Below are 18,477 nucleotides of genomic sequence, written 5' to 3'. Positions count from 1 at the left end.
ATCTCTCTCTCTCCCTCTCCCTTCCTCTCTCTGAAATCAATAAAGATGTATTTTTTAAAAGTAAAATAAAATCAAATCATTGAGATTATTCTTTTTTTTAATCATAGTCACCAGAGTCTAGAGTTTCAAAGCCAGAAAATACTAAGTAAATGTTCAGGAACTCATGTCATTTAACACAAGACCTTTGCTGTGGTGAATGTCACAGAGTCCAAGGTGTATTACTACTTTTTGCAAGTGAGACTCAGCTAAAATATATTTTTAGCTGGTGTCATTTTATTCTTCTTGGTGTCTCAATCTTACACTGTTGTTTTGTATTTTTATAGACTAAACCTTTTATAGATGATAAAATAGTCTTTTGCCTGAAATTGGCACCATTTAGGTGTAAACTATTACAATCACTAATCATAGAGAAATTTAAAACTGTAAGTTTAATAACTAAAATAAAGTTATTCAAGTAACTGCCTAAGATGAAATATTGTCTGCTTAGGAATTTATATCTGCCCGGTCTGTGGTTACAAAGTAATCTATGCCTTTTTTTTTCTAATTTTAAAAAATGTCTATTTTAAAAAAGTTTAGGCTTTGTTGAATATTAGGTTAAAGTGTTAAAAATAATATACTTGTAAAGTCCCCAATGTTTATGTTTTGTTAAGAGAAAAATGACTGTTCTTAGCAAACTCTTATAGTTTACAAATCCCTTTCACATATATTATTTCATGTAATCCTCAGAGCAATGTGACTTTGTGTGTGATACTCTAGTCTTATAAATGAAAACACTGAGGCCTAGTGAGATCGACTTGTACAAAATCACACATCTGGAAAATCAGAGAGCCAAGATTTATATGTGGGTTTTTTGATAAACCTTTCATTGGTTTCTGATATACTCTTCTTCAGTATGCTGATTCTGCAGTCTGTTAAGGATGAGGGATAGTTGTCTGTACATATGAATGAGAAAACTAGAAAATAACACTTCTGTCCCATTTTAAAACTGTGTTTGGAATTGCTGGTTTAGCCTGTACTCAACCATTCTTGGTTCCCGGGCCTGGTGAAGACGATCATTTAATTCTGTGAAAGCTAATACATTTTAGCAGCATCTTGATATTTAGCAGTGATTGGGAATGTCATCCCTATCTATGCTTTGTTAGGCATTAGATGAACAATACAAGTACGTAATTTCAAATTGTTTTATTTTAACTTCTATAGACTTTTTAATTTCTTGTTTCCTTCTTTTCTTAATCTTTTCTTTTCCTTTTCATTTTGGAAATCTCTCTTCTGCTGCCTTCTTCTGTCACTTAAAAAGGAAAATCCCACCTAAACGGTAACCTTTCTGTTGAATAGATATTTTATATTACCATAGATGTACCCTTTTTTCCTAATTAAAAAAAAACACATAGCCCATTTTATTTTAGAAGGGTGCCCTTTTTTAAAGAAATAATCGAAACTATGTATGCTTGCAAAAACAAAATATATAAAAGGAACACTTGAGGATTAAATGTGTACATTATAAATAATTTGGCAGAGGGTATTTATCCTTAATATAATCATAAATTTTTCATTCATTTTTTCTTCCTAATCGTAGCCCACCGAGAAAACACATTGTGGAGCGTAATACAGAGTTTTATCACATACCTACTCACAGCGATGCCAGCAAGAAGAGGCTGATCGAGGATACTGAAGACTGGCATCCGAGGACTGGCACGACTCAGTCTCGCTCTTTCCGAATCCTGGCCCAGATCACTGGGACTGAACATCGTAAGTGAATAGCTAGGCACTCAAGTAGATGGATATTCTTTGCCACAGGGAAGTAGCATTTAGACAGACAGTTATTGGAAAACAGTAATTTTCCTGAGACAGCTTGCTTTTGAATCATGCCATACATAATATGGGTATTGTAAATAAGAAACCAAGCCCAGGAGAGTTACATTGAAAAGTGTAGAAGCAGTAGCAGTAATGGTACTGATTGTAGTAAAGAACCAGTGACAAGATGACACGGGATTTTTTTTTTAGTGGCTCTGTGCAGCTTGACCATTTGGTGTGGATTGGTACATGTAATTGCTTAAGTTAGCAATTTTCAACCGTTTTTCAACTCATGGCATGCATGAACTAGTTACTAAAATTCTGTGGCACACCAAAAAATATGTTTTTTGCTGATCTGATGAAAAAAATAGGTATAATTTTGATTCATTTACACCAGATGGCTATTGTTATGTTGGCTAATGTCATTTTTTTAATTTGACAGTCTAAGGGGAAAGAGGTCTGTGCCCCTTACTAAATAGTCAGATAGTGCATGTTTTTTAAAAAAAAATTCTTGTAGCACATGGATTGATGATATCTCTGGCTTAAGTGATTTTAGTTTTAAAAGCAAACTAATATTGAATATTGCTTATTATATTTCAGTGAAAGAATCTGAAACTGATAATACAAAGAAGGCAAAGTAAGTTGTCCATTTATTTTGGTAAATTGAATGCTTTTCTTTCGTGAATGGTCTCAGTTTGTTGTTTATGTTTTCAAGTGTAACGGTATGGCATTTTGTCTTTGCAACTAGAGGCTAAGCATTTAACTGTGGTGGCTTTTGTGGAACTTAAATGTACAACTTACAGATTTTATTATTTGTAGATACTATCTGGATTTTATATCTAAGGTTTATTCTCTTTAGTGTTGAAATAAATGGGCAGAAGGGTGTATTTGGGCTGCTTGCTAACACTCTTGTCTCTGAATGAGTTCATGTGATCTTGTAGTCACTTTATTTTGGGCATAAAAATTGACGTTTTCAAGAGGGCTCTATAGATTAATTTTTGTATTTCTAAAAGTGCTCTACCCTTAAAATCTTTTGCTATTAAATAAAACGGCTATGTGAAATTAAGCTTTATAAGGCATGTTTTCTGCATGATGAACGAAGTTTAGAAACTTTTTCTTGCTCTTTCTTATGACTCTTCTATCACTTTTCTTGTTTTCTTTTTTCTTTTTTTCTGTTTCCACAGGGAAAAGATACCCCTTCACGTCTTTAGCCCCAAATACACAAAATTACGTGACTGGCACCATGAAGTTTCAGCACGTGCTCTTAACGTACAGTGATTCATGAGCTTTGCCCCCTCAAGCAGCCAGCACATACCTTTTCATTCACTTTTTCTTTTTTCCAATTTCGTAGCAAAATCTGTATTAAATTTGCCTTATGGAAACAATAGAAGCTTTTCTGTACTTTTCTAACCATTTCTGCTGTTGTGAAAATGAGGAGGATGCACATGTATGGTGTTAGTCGGTATCTCACAGACGTTAAACCAAGAGAGTATGTGAAGGGAATAGATCTAGCCAGTGGATTTACATGTTTCCATTGTTATTGGGGTAGTAACCTTGGAAAGGGAATTCTTTGTTTGTAAGCTCAATTGGTTTGGTCGTGTGAAGCAGAGGTGGGTGAGCAAATAATGTCCTTGTCTAATTTGGAAAATAGTTCCTTTATGGTATTACATTTCCCAAGATTACTTTTAAGTTCATTATTACATAATGTTCAGAGTGGTTGTGAATTAAAACTAGAAGACTTTATTAGAATAGATTTCATTATAGACTTAGGTATCTTTTAAAGCAGGTAATATATAGGATGGCTAGATGAAGAAGAGGAAGCCGAGATTTGGCTCCCCAAAAAGGAAAGAAGAGAATTCTGCCCCTATTTGCAATGGGGAAGAATATGCTGTTTGTTTGGTTTGGTTAATTTTTTTAAAAATCATATTTTCTACCAAAGGAAATATTTCTAAGCTGGTGGATATTATTAGGATATAGACAACCTCTAGGCATTAACTAGTAAGACATAGAAAAGATAGCTTTGCTTTGTTTCTAAATCAGAGGAATAAACAAAAATAAACTGCAATATGAATGATTCTTCATGAGACATCAGAGAAACGTTTTATTCAGTGATATACACTATTGTGTGTTGCTGCTATTCTTAGGAAGCTCTGTTTTGAGCAAAACATTCAAGCTAAATATCTGACCAGAAATGCTTTCTGTCTTGTAATATAATGTATTATATATTAGGTCTAAATGCAATACTAAATGCATTTTGAAGTTTGGAAAAGTATTGTAATAAAGTTGCCTTTAACTTAGCTTTGTACCTTGTGTTCTGTTTCCTTGAGGCCGGTAACAATGCCATCTAAGACTTGTTACAATGTTACTTGGGTAAAATAAATAATTATCTTGACATTCATTTGGGAAACCTTTTTAATTCTGTGAGGTTACTAAAAGGTGAGTGTGGAATGTGACAAAGCCCCCTATTTAATTCCGCCCCCCCCGAACTGTTACATTATTTATCATAACATCTTAAGTAACATATAAGATCAGTTAGACTATGGCACAACCTAGAATTAGCCTTCATGTGAAAATGATTACTGAAGGATCTTACCTGAATTCAAGGTTCTATTTTAATTTTTCCATGTCACTTTAAAGTTACCATTGACTGGGACATCTGCCTGATAATTTGGAGAAACTAACATTAATTTTAGTCAGTGTTTGATTACTATTTAAAATTTGGCCTGCCAAGTACTTTTAAAAATAATTCTAGGATTTATTTATGCTAATTTCTGCTCTACTTCATAAGATATTAAAATGCCTTTTACTGCATCAGTTCTTCAGATACTGCAGTGATTTCATCATCCTGACATCAGTCCCATTTATGACTGTCTCTGGCCTCTACAAAAAACTAGGTATAGGCTTTCCTATACCTAATAGCTCCTTATTGATCACAAAAGATGATGTTTGAAAGAAGATAGAATAAAACTCTCATGAAGATTAATTGTGTGGATAGAGTGAATGTGCTATTTTCCACCAAGAACCAAATTTCTAGAATAACAACAGAAATGAGAGAACTACTAGAAAGAGAGTTTTAGGTAAATAAAGAATTTTTCCCTAATCAAGATAAGAGAATTGAGTATATGACTTTATAACTTGAAATAGGTGTAAATGAAAATAATAATTTAATACCTTGTCTAGCTGAAAAGAAAGTATTTCATGTCACACTGAAAGTATAAACATAGATAAATGGATTGGTCCATATTTGAGTGTTAGGGTAAATGTTTAGCCAGGATCACAAAGGACATTCCATTTGACCCTGCCAGAGGTTGAATTCTTAAACTCAGTTAATCTTCTGGGACATCTTATATTCCTAGCTTAGAAGTGAGCCAAAAATTATAAAAGCGTCTTGGAAAAATATTATTGTAAGTCTAGTGGCCTAATTTATAGCTTGTTTTTGTTTGTCTCTCTTATACAGACTTTCTTTATCATAGGCTTGTTTTTAATGTAAAATTGGTAAGTTACCCTTAAGGATTTTCAGCATGTTATCCCTTAAAGTGTTTAACTAGTCAGAAGATGGAATGTCTCCCACACAGTAGTTTTGTTACTTTAAAAAATACGTTATTTGTGGAAACAGAAACATACTCATTTTGTATATCATTATATCCTTCAAAAAGATTCAGATTAAAAATACCTTAGCTTGTTTAAGGAAATTGTGCTATTAAGATAGTAGCAGTCCATTTTTAATTAAAATTTATTCAGAAATGTAGAATGAATTGGTTTCCTCCAGGCAAATGATTTCGCAATTGTTGTGTTTCTGATGTGTATTGAAAATTACATAAATCATAAACACTCATTGCCTGCATTTAGTTTTTCACATGAATAATTATTGAATATTTAAATACTAGGCACTGATATGTGCAAGGGATTCAGTATTGAATAAAAGATAAATATATGAGCAAGATAATATGAGATAATTGTTATCAAGATAATAAAATATGTTAATATAAAGGAAATGTGGGTTAGGCAGGGTGGGAGTACTTGGATTGTGTGGACCTCTGAGGAGATCACCTTAGTGCCATCACCTGAGAGAGGAAAGAGGGTCAGTCTTGTGATGTCTTGGGTTCCGTGTTTAAGACAGACAACAAGTGTGGAAACCCTGAGGTGGAAAGGAGCTTGGCGAGCACAGAACATAAAAGACAGTGTGTCCAAAAGGCCATATATGAGGGGAAACATGATACAAAAACACAACATTTATGCACATAGGCAACGAACTTGTACCCCCATTACTGACCATGGCATTTCAAATGGGAAGTTATTGTCATATCTAACCACTTTCAGGTAAAATTAGAAAATGAAGAACCAAGCAGATTAACCAATTTGCTAAATAAACTATGTACACTCACCTGGTTAGTGTCAGCCCTGAGCATAGTTACCAACGTAATGCTTTTCTCTCTGAGACCCATTGAAGACCTAAAAAAGCAGGCGTTTAATACAGTGTATGTTGGCAACATACGTGTAGGGAACAGAATGCCCTGTAAGGTGTACACAGAGCCATTCAAAAACAAAAGATTCACGTATAGAAATTTGATATACAATGCTCTATTCATAATTAAGCGATGAATTTGACAATGTAGCATTCTCTTTATAAACTTTCCTAGAATTGTTTGGACCCTTTTCTTTATCCCATTAAAGAATATCCCTTAAACCATGTTAATATTTTCTTGCCCATTGTTTCCAAAATAGACATCCGTATTTTATTTTATATTTTCCTGGTTAGAATGGCAAAAAACAGGGAATGATAAATTCTGGGTTTTGGACTCAGATTTGTAATTGACTGGCCCCTTCCTGCCCCTGAGTTTCCACTTTAAAATACGAAGTCCGAGTCAGTGGTGGATGCTGTGATGCATACCCAGATACTGCTTCAGTAGAGGACTTGATACTGCTGCTGGGTGCATATGGAAGTCAAAAGGAAAGGATATTTGTTGATTTTATCAGAAATATCCTGGAGTAATGAGTAGGTAAAGGTTTAGAAATCAGATGCAGTCAGGGCTGTATGAATGAATCAGTGAACTGAGAAGCTTTAACATAGAACATTAGGATTGACTCTGAGTAAATGTATTAAACACTTGTAAGTGGAAAGCAGCACTTAATAAAATATTATGATTTCATATGTTATAATTTCCCACATGTAGCATTTTAAAAATCAAGTGTATTAGTCATTTAATCAGTCACGTAATAACTTTTATTTGAGCACTTCTGCCGTTGTCTTCACATCCGTAGAGATTTACTTCTGGTTCTCTCCTGGAAGAGATGCTGCTGCTGAGTAGCCTTTGGGAACATGTAGGGAGATAATGCAGATATTACAAGGCCAGGAGCTGCTCCTGAGGGACTAAGGATACTAAGTGCAATGCTCTGAATAATTCCACATATAAAAGCATCACACTGCCACACCAAGAACGACGCTGACTGCAAATGATCCCTTCCAAGGTTTCCTGATACCTTCCTAGAACTCCGGCCAAACACTCTCACTCACAGTACACCACCTTCCACAGCAGAAATATCTTGTCACTTCTGAAGTTACATACTGTATTATTTTTACCTCTTTTTTGGCAACACCTTTTCTAATTTGTATTGTAGACACTTGTCTATATGTCCTAAATCTCCAACTAGAGTATAAGCTCTTTGAAGACAAGAGTCTTAGTGTAATAGGATAAATTTGAAGGAAAAGCATTCTAATAGGCCTGGTATTTCTTCCTGGATGCTATGTCAGTAAAGCTCTGTACATTCAATATATAAGACCATGTATATAAATGGAAAATTGTTAGAAATGTATATATAAATATAATATAAATATAAAAATACAAATTCAATTTGAAAGTGGGTGTTAGGATTGTAAGATTCATCTCTGGTAAACATACTGTATTAGTTCAGGCTGCCATGACAAGACACCACTGATTTGATGGCTTAAACAATAGAAATTCATTTTCTCACAGTTCTATTCTAGAAGCTAGAAGTCCAAGATTAAGATGTTAGCAGGGAGTGCTTTCTGGTGAGGCCTGTCTGGCTTCAGATGGCCACGTTCTCGCCATGTCCTCACATGGCCTTTGCCCTCTGCACAAAGACCTCTGGTGTCTCTTCCTTTTCTTATAAGGACACAGGTCTTATTGGATTAGAGGCCTACGTTATGACCTCATTTACTCTTAATTACCTTCTTAGAGGCCCCCTCTCAAAACACTGTCACATTGGGGAGAGGCTTTCAACATATGAATTGGAAAGGGAGGGAGTGTATAATTCCTTCCATTACATATGCCAGCTACCTTTCTGCACAAATACTCAATTCGACAGATTTAGCATCTAAAAAAAGTTTTTCTGAAGTAGAGTCACTGACTTGGACCCAGTTGGAAGCTTTGTTGTTACCTCTGCTGTGGTGCCTCTTTTTCTACTTTGGGTGACAGGTATTGGTCTCCATGTGTTGTACCCCTCACTAGAGAACAAGCTCTTTGAACAGAAGGGTTTTAATATCCCACCGTCTTGGGCACTAAGCTAGCACTAAAACATGGTTCTTACCTGTGTATAATTGCATATTTCTCCAGCCTCCTAAAGTTGAATTTTAAGGAAATTGGTTACAGCATGATATGTACAACTTTTAATTGAATATAAATTCAATATAAGGCCAAATTTTCATAAAAATGCCAACATGTTAATATCTGTACTGGAAGAAAAGTGGAACAATACCTAAGTTGTTTAAAAGAAGAATTGTACTTTGTGCAATCTAATTGACAAAATTCACACATTTTCCCTGATGATATCTGTTAAATAGTCTTGGAAGACGTTATTTATTTATTTAGTCTTTTAATCCTCACCTGAGGATATTTTTTCCATTGCTTTTCAGAGAGAGTGGGAGGGAGAGAGAGAGAGAAACATTGATGTGAGAGAGACACATCGATTGGTTGCCTCCCGCATGCATCCTGACCAAAGACTTTTTTAAAAATCAAATGAAAATTTGTTTTTGATGAGATTCCAAGATGGCAGTACTTTTTAACAGTCTTTTGTCTCTCTTGTTCAAGGAATGGTAGATTCTGATTTTTTGCATATTATGATTAAGAATTAATAGTATATGACAGGGATTTGCAGGTGTCAATGACTTAAAATACTCATCAAGGGAGGAGTGGCTGCCTCTCCCTTTAGTAGGAAAGTGACTCAAACTCCAGTCACCAGTTACATTACACAAAACTGAAACAGTAATGGGGGAAAATATTCTCTTATAGGCTGTCCCATAGCACTAAATAATGTCCGCATGATTTTTAGCTGAAGGCTGTGAGAACAGATCTTAAGTGACTTCTTGAACAGGCACCTATTACTTTTGTACATTCATTGAAAATTTAGAAAGCAGAAACTGCATAAATATTTCTAAACAATACTCTTTTTACAAGTTTTCAAAAATTTTTAGCTGGTTCACAGATATCATACAACCCATATAAAATAGATTAATGAAGACACACAGTTTGCTGACCTGTTCCACGTCTTTGTTATTGCTGTGTTTCACAAATATACTGGACTCTTCATTGCATATCCTTATTAAGACTCATGTCATTTCAGTAAATTATCTAAAACTACTGTCCTTCATAAGCTATGCAAAGAAATCAGAAGTCATTCCCTCATCTCCTATTACAAATCTTCATGAGCTCAGAATTGAACAATTGAATTTGCACAAAACATAGAACACCAGTGCTTCCGCAGCACAGTCTAATTTTAAAAAATAAAACTAAAACAGTATCAGCCAGATAGAATCTCTTAGATGGTATTATCTTACATGTACAGTCCTGCAAAGTATGTACACCAACCTCGAAAAAAGACCACAAGCCAAAATAAAAATGAGTATATAACCAAGCAATATTTTCATCTATTGCAAAATATGGAATATTTGTAATTTACTTCTTTTCATTTTTTTCTGGTGTATTATACTGTCCAGTGCAAATGCTGGTTTAGTGACTATAATGTAGAGGTTGCCACCTATTGAACATAAGTAATTACTACATTTTATTTCCTTATGAGAGTAAAAATTATTGAAGCAAGAAACATAGTTCCTATTTACTGTATATTCTCACAAAAGTCTGTTTTTGTAATATACAAAAATTGACTTTCGTAGTCTAGAATATGCACTAAGTTCCCTAGAAGTTTTATCAGATCAGCAATACTTCTCTTATAATGGTGTTTGGGTAAATTCTCTCCACTTTACCTCTAGAGAGATAAATAACACAACAAAATTATTTTATTGAATTAAACCAGAAAATAAAAGGAACTTGCCTTCCTAACTAAAACTCAATATTGAAGACACCTCCTGCAGTTTACTTTTTTTTTACTTCAAAAGAAAATCACAGCTTGAAAAAATGAATTAGGAGCATTTATTTTTTTTAATCAAATTAAAAAACTATTTTCAAATTACATTAATCTTCAAAGCATTCTCAACTGTCCATGTCTCCTCTTTTGTATTTCTCTATTTTGATATCTATTAACAAATGTATGTTGGGTGCTGCTTCTATGTCCATCTTTATTGATAGTTGTTCATCTCCCAGATGCACCTAATTAATTACTCCTGAAGAATCTGTATTTATTTCTTTGACTGGAAGACTGTGTTAAAGCTAGGATGACACTGCTTTAATTTTTGATTAGTGGTACACATTTATTTTGTCTTCATGTGCTTTAATTCTTTATCCTGATATCCTAAGTAGTTCCTAAGAAAAAAAAATGTTTGAGAACATTTCTGAAGGATTTTTAATGGCTTCAAGTAGTTGTATATCACTGGTTAGAAAATAGATTAATTTGAGGTTTTAATACAAAGAAGCAACGCTTTTAAACTTGGTAGACTCAGACTGAGCATTTGCTTATAGCAGTGGAATCAACATCTCATTAAAATCCTCAAATCTCTTAGCAGTGATATTAGCAGGGATATTGAAGCAGCACCACATGAATGTTAGAGAATGTACATACACACATGCAAAAAACATTTAAATGTGAAAATAAAACAACCAGATAGCATTAATTCAAGAGATCAAAAAGTAATATACTAAAGTGGTGATGTCCAGGGTTATTATGAAATTAATAAGTGTTCATTGTTGAAAGATATAAATAAGCAAAAAAACAAAACACCACACAAACTCAGAACTGAAAACGCTTTGGTTTATTTATATTCTGGAGGGAATTGAAGCCCCTGATAGAAAGTGTATTGCAAGGAGCTCTCTGTAGTCTCTTTTTCTCAATGATTTATAGCCCAGTTTTTAGAGAACTAACAAGTGAGATATGCTGAGTAGCATTAAAAAAAAATCCTGGAGAATGGGAAAGAAAATAGAAGACTGGGAAAAGTTAAATATAGTACTGATTTTCAAAGAAAGAAAAAGGTTAACTTTTAAACTATAAACTAGTTTGAAGTTGAGGTCACCTGGAAAAAAGTTTGGAAGGCATTCTTAAAATAAGCATGACTAGAGAACACTAAGGAAAGGAGGGCAGAATTGCCAGGACCCAGCATTAAGTTCTCAGGAAACAAATCACATCCAACTGAACACATTTTGGATAGATTGGGGGAAGTGCTAATTCTAACAAGTCATCAAAGAGAAAGACTCTTGAGATCTCATTGGATTTAAAAATGAAATGAGGCTCATGACTGTCAAATGTAGATTCATAACAGGTTGAAGACATTTAACCGAAGGATATTGTTTAAAGGATCAGTCGGTGACTTGCATGAGGACCCCTGCAGCTTACTGCCTAAGTCTGTAAGTATCGTCAAGCAGGTAGGACTAGCATACATGTTCCATAACCAGAAGTACATTGGAAGTCTAGGAAAGTGTACCTAGTCTAGCTTTTAAAAACAGAGAGAGAAAGAAAAGAAAAAAAATAACTTTTAAAAAGAAAAAGAGCCCAGCCTGCATGGCTGAGCAGTTGAGCATCGTTACCTAGGATCCAGGAGATCACGGTTTGATTCCCGGTCAGGGCACATGCCTGGGTTGTGGGCTCGATCCCCAGTAGGGGCTGTGCAGGAGGCAGCTGGTCGGTGATTTTCTCTCATCATTGATGTTTCTATCCCTCCCTCTCCCTGAAATCAATAAAAAAATATTTAAAAAAAAAGAAAAAAAACCCCCAAAAAACAGTGAAAGCGACAGAAAGAAAGTTTAATATGGTTATTTGTAGTTTGTATCAAATCATTCTTATAGGACATATTTGGTGGGGTGAGAAGGTTAGCAAAAACAAATATTTAAAAAATTAGGGATTTTAGAAGAAAATAAACCCAGTAGTGTGTCTGTCATATGGCTCCTAAAAATTATAAGGCAAGCAGTAGTTCTATTCTACACTAGTAAAATCTCATCTGGCATATATTATGTTTAATCCTTGACATTAATCTCTGACAATTACATAAATAATCCCAAGAACATCAACTGAAAAATCATGGGATAATTAAGCTGTCTGGTCAGAGGCAGTTATATGAGTAATTGATTTTAGCTGTTAATATGGGCTAGTTCCTTGAGCTAAATTTGGAACTGTCTTCTTCCTCCCCGAACACTCTCCCTCAGTCTCAGGCCTCATAGATTAGCAGTGGTCTTTGCTCATGTTTATTATATATTGATTTATTATATATAATAAGTAAATCCAGTAATTGCCTTGTATGTTATGTTAAGGGATTCAGATTCTTGTCCCAATTAAATAGGAAGCCAAATAATAGGGTTTTAATCATGGGAGTAACATCTGGTGTGTGTTTTTAAAAGATCACTCTGAATGCTATGGAAAATTGATTGTAAGGGAGAAATAATGAAAGCAGGAGACTGGTTCTATGGACTCCCTTAGTTCAGGCAAGAGAGGATCGTGGCTTAGGCGATGGGGGTACTAATGGAGATGTAGAGAATTGGACGGGTTTGTATTTTAGAGCAGGAACTGTCAGGAGTGTGGAAATATCGGGGGCTGTGGAGATAGATAATGGACCATTGCTGAGTCAGTGAATTTGGTAAGAATTAATTCAGTCGGTAGGAGTCAATTCATTATAGTAAAAAAGCTAATAGAATCAAGAGGTAGAGGAATGAGTGAGTTAGAAAAAAAGAGAATGTTCTTAAAATCCAGAGCTTAGACTTGTTGATAAGAAAGTAAAGGTTATGAATTCTGGAGTACATGGCCGAGGTATTCCAGGGCTAAGATAACCTAGGAGTTATCACTGACATGAAGACGTCAAGGACTTCAGCAGTCGGGCTCTTCAGTGATTCACCAGGATAACACTGAAGCCATCAAGATAGATAGTTGGAATGGAGTCAAGAGAAAGGCAGTGAGCCAGGGGCTAACGCAAGTAGTGGGTGAGGCGGAGACAAGAAAATGCATATGCAGTGAGTGGGATAGTCTGATGTCACGAGCCTCAACGGCTTGGGATTTTGGAGGGTCAAAGATGACTCATAATGTTAGAAACAGTAATGAGGATCTTGTGTCATCTCCAGGTTTATAAACATGTAGGATATTAGAGAAAAGGAACTGCAAGGAAGGTGTAGAAGGATAGAAGGTTTTTGAGGGCTGAGGGGGATGGGAAATTGATCGGATTAGGAGATCTATAAAATGGTAAAGGAATTTAGAGTCCAGGAGATGATGGATGGGTGACTCAAGGGGTTTGTGCTTCTGGTTTTGGCAGGTAAACAGGATGGAAACTATGATGGGCTTGATCCTCATGGTCTGTTTGATGAAAGTGGGCACTAGAATGTAAGCTCCATGAAGGCAGGGAATTAAAGTAGGCAGTAGAACATGTGAGGATGCCTGGCATGAAGTGGCAGTTGAAATAATAATTTATTATCGAATGAATGAGTGAATGCAGTGTGGCTGAATGGCAGAGCTCAGCATATGTGACCCAGAATATTTAGTTGAAGAGTATGTGGCCCTTGGCTTTTGTCTAATATTGGCAGGACTCTTGCTGTTGAATGAGATGCCTGGTGGCTTTATTAAGACCCTTGGCTTCTTTAAGGATTCACAGTGGGTGGCTGTTGAACAGTAGGCATTCAGGCAGGTTCATTCATGTAACAGATGGACTCAGCACTATTTATTGAATAATACATCCTTTTATCCTGAATCTGAAAAAATACCTTTATCATATATAAATTCTTTTGATAACATTGGGACTATGTTAATACTACAAAATGGCAGATTTTTGCCCCATAGAAGAAGCTATTCCTTAACTGCTAGAAATCACTGAAATCACTCACAGGAATGAACCAGTGACGAAATTGATGATGCAAAGTGAGAGGGGCTCAGGTTAGTGGGAAGTACCCCTCAAGTTACTGAGGGAGTCAGGCTTTTATCGGGGTATTGTTCCAACTGATTTTAAGTTGATCTTATACCTTAAAATTTTTACATTATATAGGTATTTTAGACAGGCATAGTATAATATATGCTTATTTTTAATCTTTAAACCCCATATTACATTTCCTCTAAAGAGATCAAGGAATAGTATAGCTGACTGAAGAGTTCACATAATGTGAAATCGTTAGGGAAAGCAGCAGAGAAGCATGTCAGAGTTGAGGCAGAGTTTGAAAGGTGAAGAAAATGGGGTATATCAACCAAAAGCAAACTCTTACCCCAACACAAATAATAAGACCCAATTCCTTCAGAAGTATCACTTTTTGTTTCCCTCTTTTCTTCCCTTCAGTAAAGTGGAAAGCTCCAGGAAAAGTAATCTCTTTGAGTCAGTCCTTTTGCTTTGTTCTCACAAAAAGTAAACCACATTTTGGGTGGTATTTTCGTGTTTGATAATTTACTTCATGACCTTCTTTAACCTCTGACAGTCAGCATTCTCTGCTCCCCTCTGCACAGAACAAGGATTCCCCTCCTTGCTGATTTTTAAATTCCCTTCAAGATCCCATCCATAATAAATGTAGAATTAGTAGGCTCAAATAATTTTAGATCACTATAGAAACAAAAGCTATTGAAATCAATTAATAAATTTAGTTTGTGATTAAGAGCCCCAGAAATGTCCAACTCCAGAAGGGAAATCAGAGTTGCAGGTGAACACACTCAACCTATTTATTGTCGAGAAGCCGGTGGAAGATACTCATTTTTCCAGATGATTAGAAGTTTCCTTGGCTGAAATAAATAGCTTTACTATGCAATGAACCCCAGAAGTTTAGAATGCAACTACGACCCTGGTGTATACCACTCTCTGCTTAGCAGTATTACTGTTTGAATGTTTGCTTTGTGGAAGGGTGAAAATACCAAAGAAAATTTTATTGTTTTCCTGCTATAAAATACATATTGTAAGGTTTCTGAATTTCCCTTCATATTGAAAACTTGCCACATGAGGATGTAGTAAGTCATACTGTTTGACTATTTTATAATATTTATATGGGGATTGAGGAGGCATTGAAATTTTTAGTTGGAGACTTGATGTTTTCATGCTGCAAAAGAAAGTTTCTGCATTCTTTTACAGATATTTTAAAAGTTACCCTTGTGAAGAAGTTATGCTTATTTAGTTTACATACCATTCCATCAAAATATGGATGAGCCAAATTAACATTTTGAAATTTTATTACTGATGGAGAGCATAAACATCCTCCAACCAGGCATAGTCTGTGAAATGGTACTGAAAACAGGCCAGGGTATAGGGCTGTGGCACCGAGGACAGGAGAAGATGAATGGTCCATTGCGTCAGATACAGACACTGAGTAAATGAGGAAAGACAGCATTGTATGATGCCACCTAATGTGAAGTATCCAAAGTGGTCCACTTTGTAGAAACAGAAGGAATGGTGGTTACCAGGGGCTTGGGGGAGGGGAAGTAGGGAGTTCTTTAATGGATACAGAGTTTCAGATTTGCAAGATGAAAAAGTTCTGGAGATCTGTTTCACAACAAGGTGAATATACCTAACACTACTGCACTGCACACTTAAAAATGGTTAGGATGGTAAATTTTTGGGGAGTGTGTGTGTTTTACCACAATAAAAAGCAAATGAGGAATGCAAATTGTCCTCTGAATTTATCCACAAAGAAGCCAGTAGTGACCTTGGCAAGAATATGGTTTTTAGAGGTTGGGGAATGAGGCCCTCTTGAAGTGGTTGAAGAGTGACAGGCAGGTGAGGAAATGGAGACTACATGAGTAATTTATTTAACAGAGTTTGGCCGGGTAGTTTTGCTGTTGTTAAGAGAAACTATAGCATTTTTCAATAGAGATGCAAAGCATGCAGTGGAGGAGAAATGGAAAATTCAAAGGAAATACAGACCAGTTGAGGACCCTGAGAAAAGGGAGGAGATGGAGTACCTAGCATAGGATGTTGCTATTTGACACTGCTCAGGACTTGGAACAGAAAGGGTTCCTCTTGCTGGGTGGTCAGGTAACTTAGTGAGATGGGCAACTTTATGTTGCTTTAACCTGGGTAGATTGCTTACCTGGTTCTCCCCTGAAAAGCATAGAAAGGCACAATGCAAAGAAAGGCAGAGAAAGATCATGCAAAAAATAGTCCTTTTGTTCATTTTTGCTGAGAAAAGCAGGCCAGAAGGCTGCAAGCCCAAATCTCCAGACATATCTGGGAAGGAGCAAGCCTTCATACCTCTCTGGTGAGAAATGAAAACTCACTTAAGTAACAGACAAAGCAAAACGTCTGGCTGCTGCAGAGGTGCTATTAATCAGAGCTTCCTCCAACCCTAAAAAGAATAAATATTAGGGAATGACAGAATGAGAGTTGATATTGATGTCTGTTCCATATTAAATGAGGTAGTTTAAGATTTTCTTAAGCCTAGTATTTTTAGAGATTGGCTAAGCAAAGGAATAGGTGGTAAGTGTGTCACACATGGGAAACCTCCCAAGTGCATTTGTTTGGAAATTGGAAATCTGGCTTTTGAAGGTGTTTCATGAGTTCTGTGAGCTTTCTTCTCAAGTAGCACTCGTTTTTCCAGGCAACATAGTTCATGGAGGTGTTAACAGACTCAACTTCAACTCCCACTCCCTTTTCTTACCTGTTCTCATTGTATAATAACAATGTAGACATTGATAATTCTTTATATTTTCTTTTTTCTAGATGATTGATAATTCTTTATATTATAAAGGCTATTTTAAAGGTATTTTTGGAGTACTCTTCATTTCCTTGAGGTTGATGATGTGTCCCTTCTTAGGCAGCAATACTTGTTTAACCTGAATTGTGATACAGTCTCCAGGAGGTACAAATGAGGTGAAGGGATTAATAATTTTAAAAAAAGTATATATATGTAACACAGAGACACAGGCAACAGCATGGTGATACAGGAGGGAAAGGGGGGAGGAGGGTAGACGGAGGTGGGCGGGGGGGGGGGAAATGGGGACAGAAAGAGACTTTGATTTGGATGATGGATGCACAATGCAGTATGTAGATGATGTTTTGTTGAGTTGTACACTTGAAATCTGTATAGTTTTGTGAACCAATGTCACCCCAATAAATTCAATTAAAAAATTAAATAACTAAATGAGCAAAATGAACCCACCTAAAAAACAGTAAAATAAACATATGTATATTGTGAGCGAGTTTTGTATTTAAAAACAATAAATTTCATTCATGCATTGATTCAACAAATGCTTATTTATTGGTTACTTTGTGGTAAGCATTTTTTTACACTTCCTTTATACCAGTAAACAGAATGGTCCTTGACCTCAGGGAGCTTCTAATCTAGAGAGAGAGTCCAGATTGAAACAGATAACTGCACAGATTCTATAATTACAATCATAGGTTCTGTGCAAAGAATTGTACAGGGTGCTATGAAAGCAATATGACATGGGTAACCTAAGGTGATATGGGGAAATGGGGAGGCCTCCCTGAGGAGGTGACATTTAAACGGAGGCCAGAAGGACACTTGGGAATTGGCCTGGTGAAGGTGTGGTAGAGAGGTGGGTGTAGAAAGCCAGAAGTAGTAGACTATACAGAGGCCTTGATGTGGGAAGAAGCTTGGCCTGCTTTAAGAAGAAATGGAGATCAGGTGGATGGAGCAGGCCAGAGGGAGAGGAAGAGCTCTCTAAGACGTGGCTGGGGAATGTAACGGGTAGCCCACGACCACAGTTGTCCCTAGAGCTGTGCTAGAAGGTCTAAGCAACAGACAGGGTCAGATTTGTACTGTTGAAAGTGTATTCTGGTAGCTGTGTGGAGATGTTATTCTCTAGGACAGGGGTCAGCAAACTTTTTCTTTGAAGATCCAGACAGTAAATACATTAGGGTTGGGGAGCAACTCCTCAACCCTGCATACAGTGTGAAAGTAGCCATAGACATATGTAAATAAATGAAACTTGGCTCTGTTCCGTAACACTTTATTTATGGATGCTGACATTTGAATTTCATATAATTTTCATTTGTCATTAAATCTCCTATTTTTTTTTTTTTTTTTAAACCATATAAAAACAAGAAAATTACTTCTAGTTCCCAGGACATACAAAGCCAGATGGTGGCAGAATTTGGCCTGAGAGCCAGGTGTTCTGACCCCTTCTGTTTCTTACCCTTTTAACTTCTTCTCCTCTACCTCTTAAATGATATTTCAGTTCTACCACAACATTTTTCTTGAGTTGTCTACATTTTTTTTTTTCAACACTCTGGTAAAGATATGATCAGCGCTAAGTGAAAAGTGGGAAAATAACCTCTCCTTTTTTATTTCTTTGTCTTAGTGTTATAGTTTCCACTTGATGATCAGTATAATATGACTGACCCATTCTATTTTTTCATCCACAGTCTTT

General features: G+C 35.9%; 1 protein-coding gene across 1 annotated transcript in view; it reads left to right on the top strand.

Annotated features, from left to right (window-relative positions):
* PDLIM5 (PDZ and LIM domain 5) overlaps positions 1 to 18,477 on the top strand; it is a 178,487-nt gene that overhangs the window by 109,373 nt on the left and 50,637 nt on the right. Inside the window, 3 exon segments of the mRNA XM_087826536.1 lie at positions 1,298 to 1,315; positions 1,577 to 1,749; positions 2,395 to 2,431. Coding sequence (XP_087682662.1) covers positions 1,298 to 1,315; positions 1,577 to 1,749; positions 2,395 to 2,431 — 228 coding nt within the window.

Source organism: Miniopterus natalensis, chromosome 1, assembly GCF_054644295.1.
Source record: "Miniopterus natalensis isolate mMinNat1 chromosome 1, mMinNat1.hap1, whole genome shotgun sequence".
NCBI lineage: Eukaryota > Metazoa > Chordata > Mammalia > Chiroptera > Miniopteridae > Miniopterus > Miniopterus natalensis.
The sequence above is the reverse complement of the archived record's forward strand: the minus strand, read 5'-3'. Positions and strand labels throughout refer to the sequence as shown.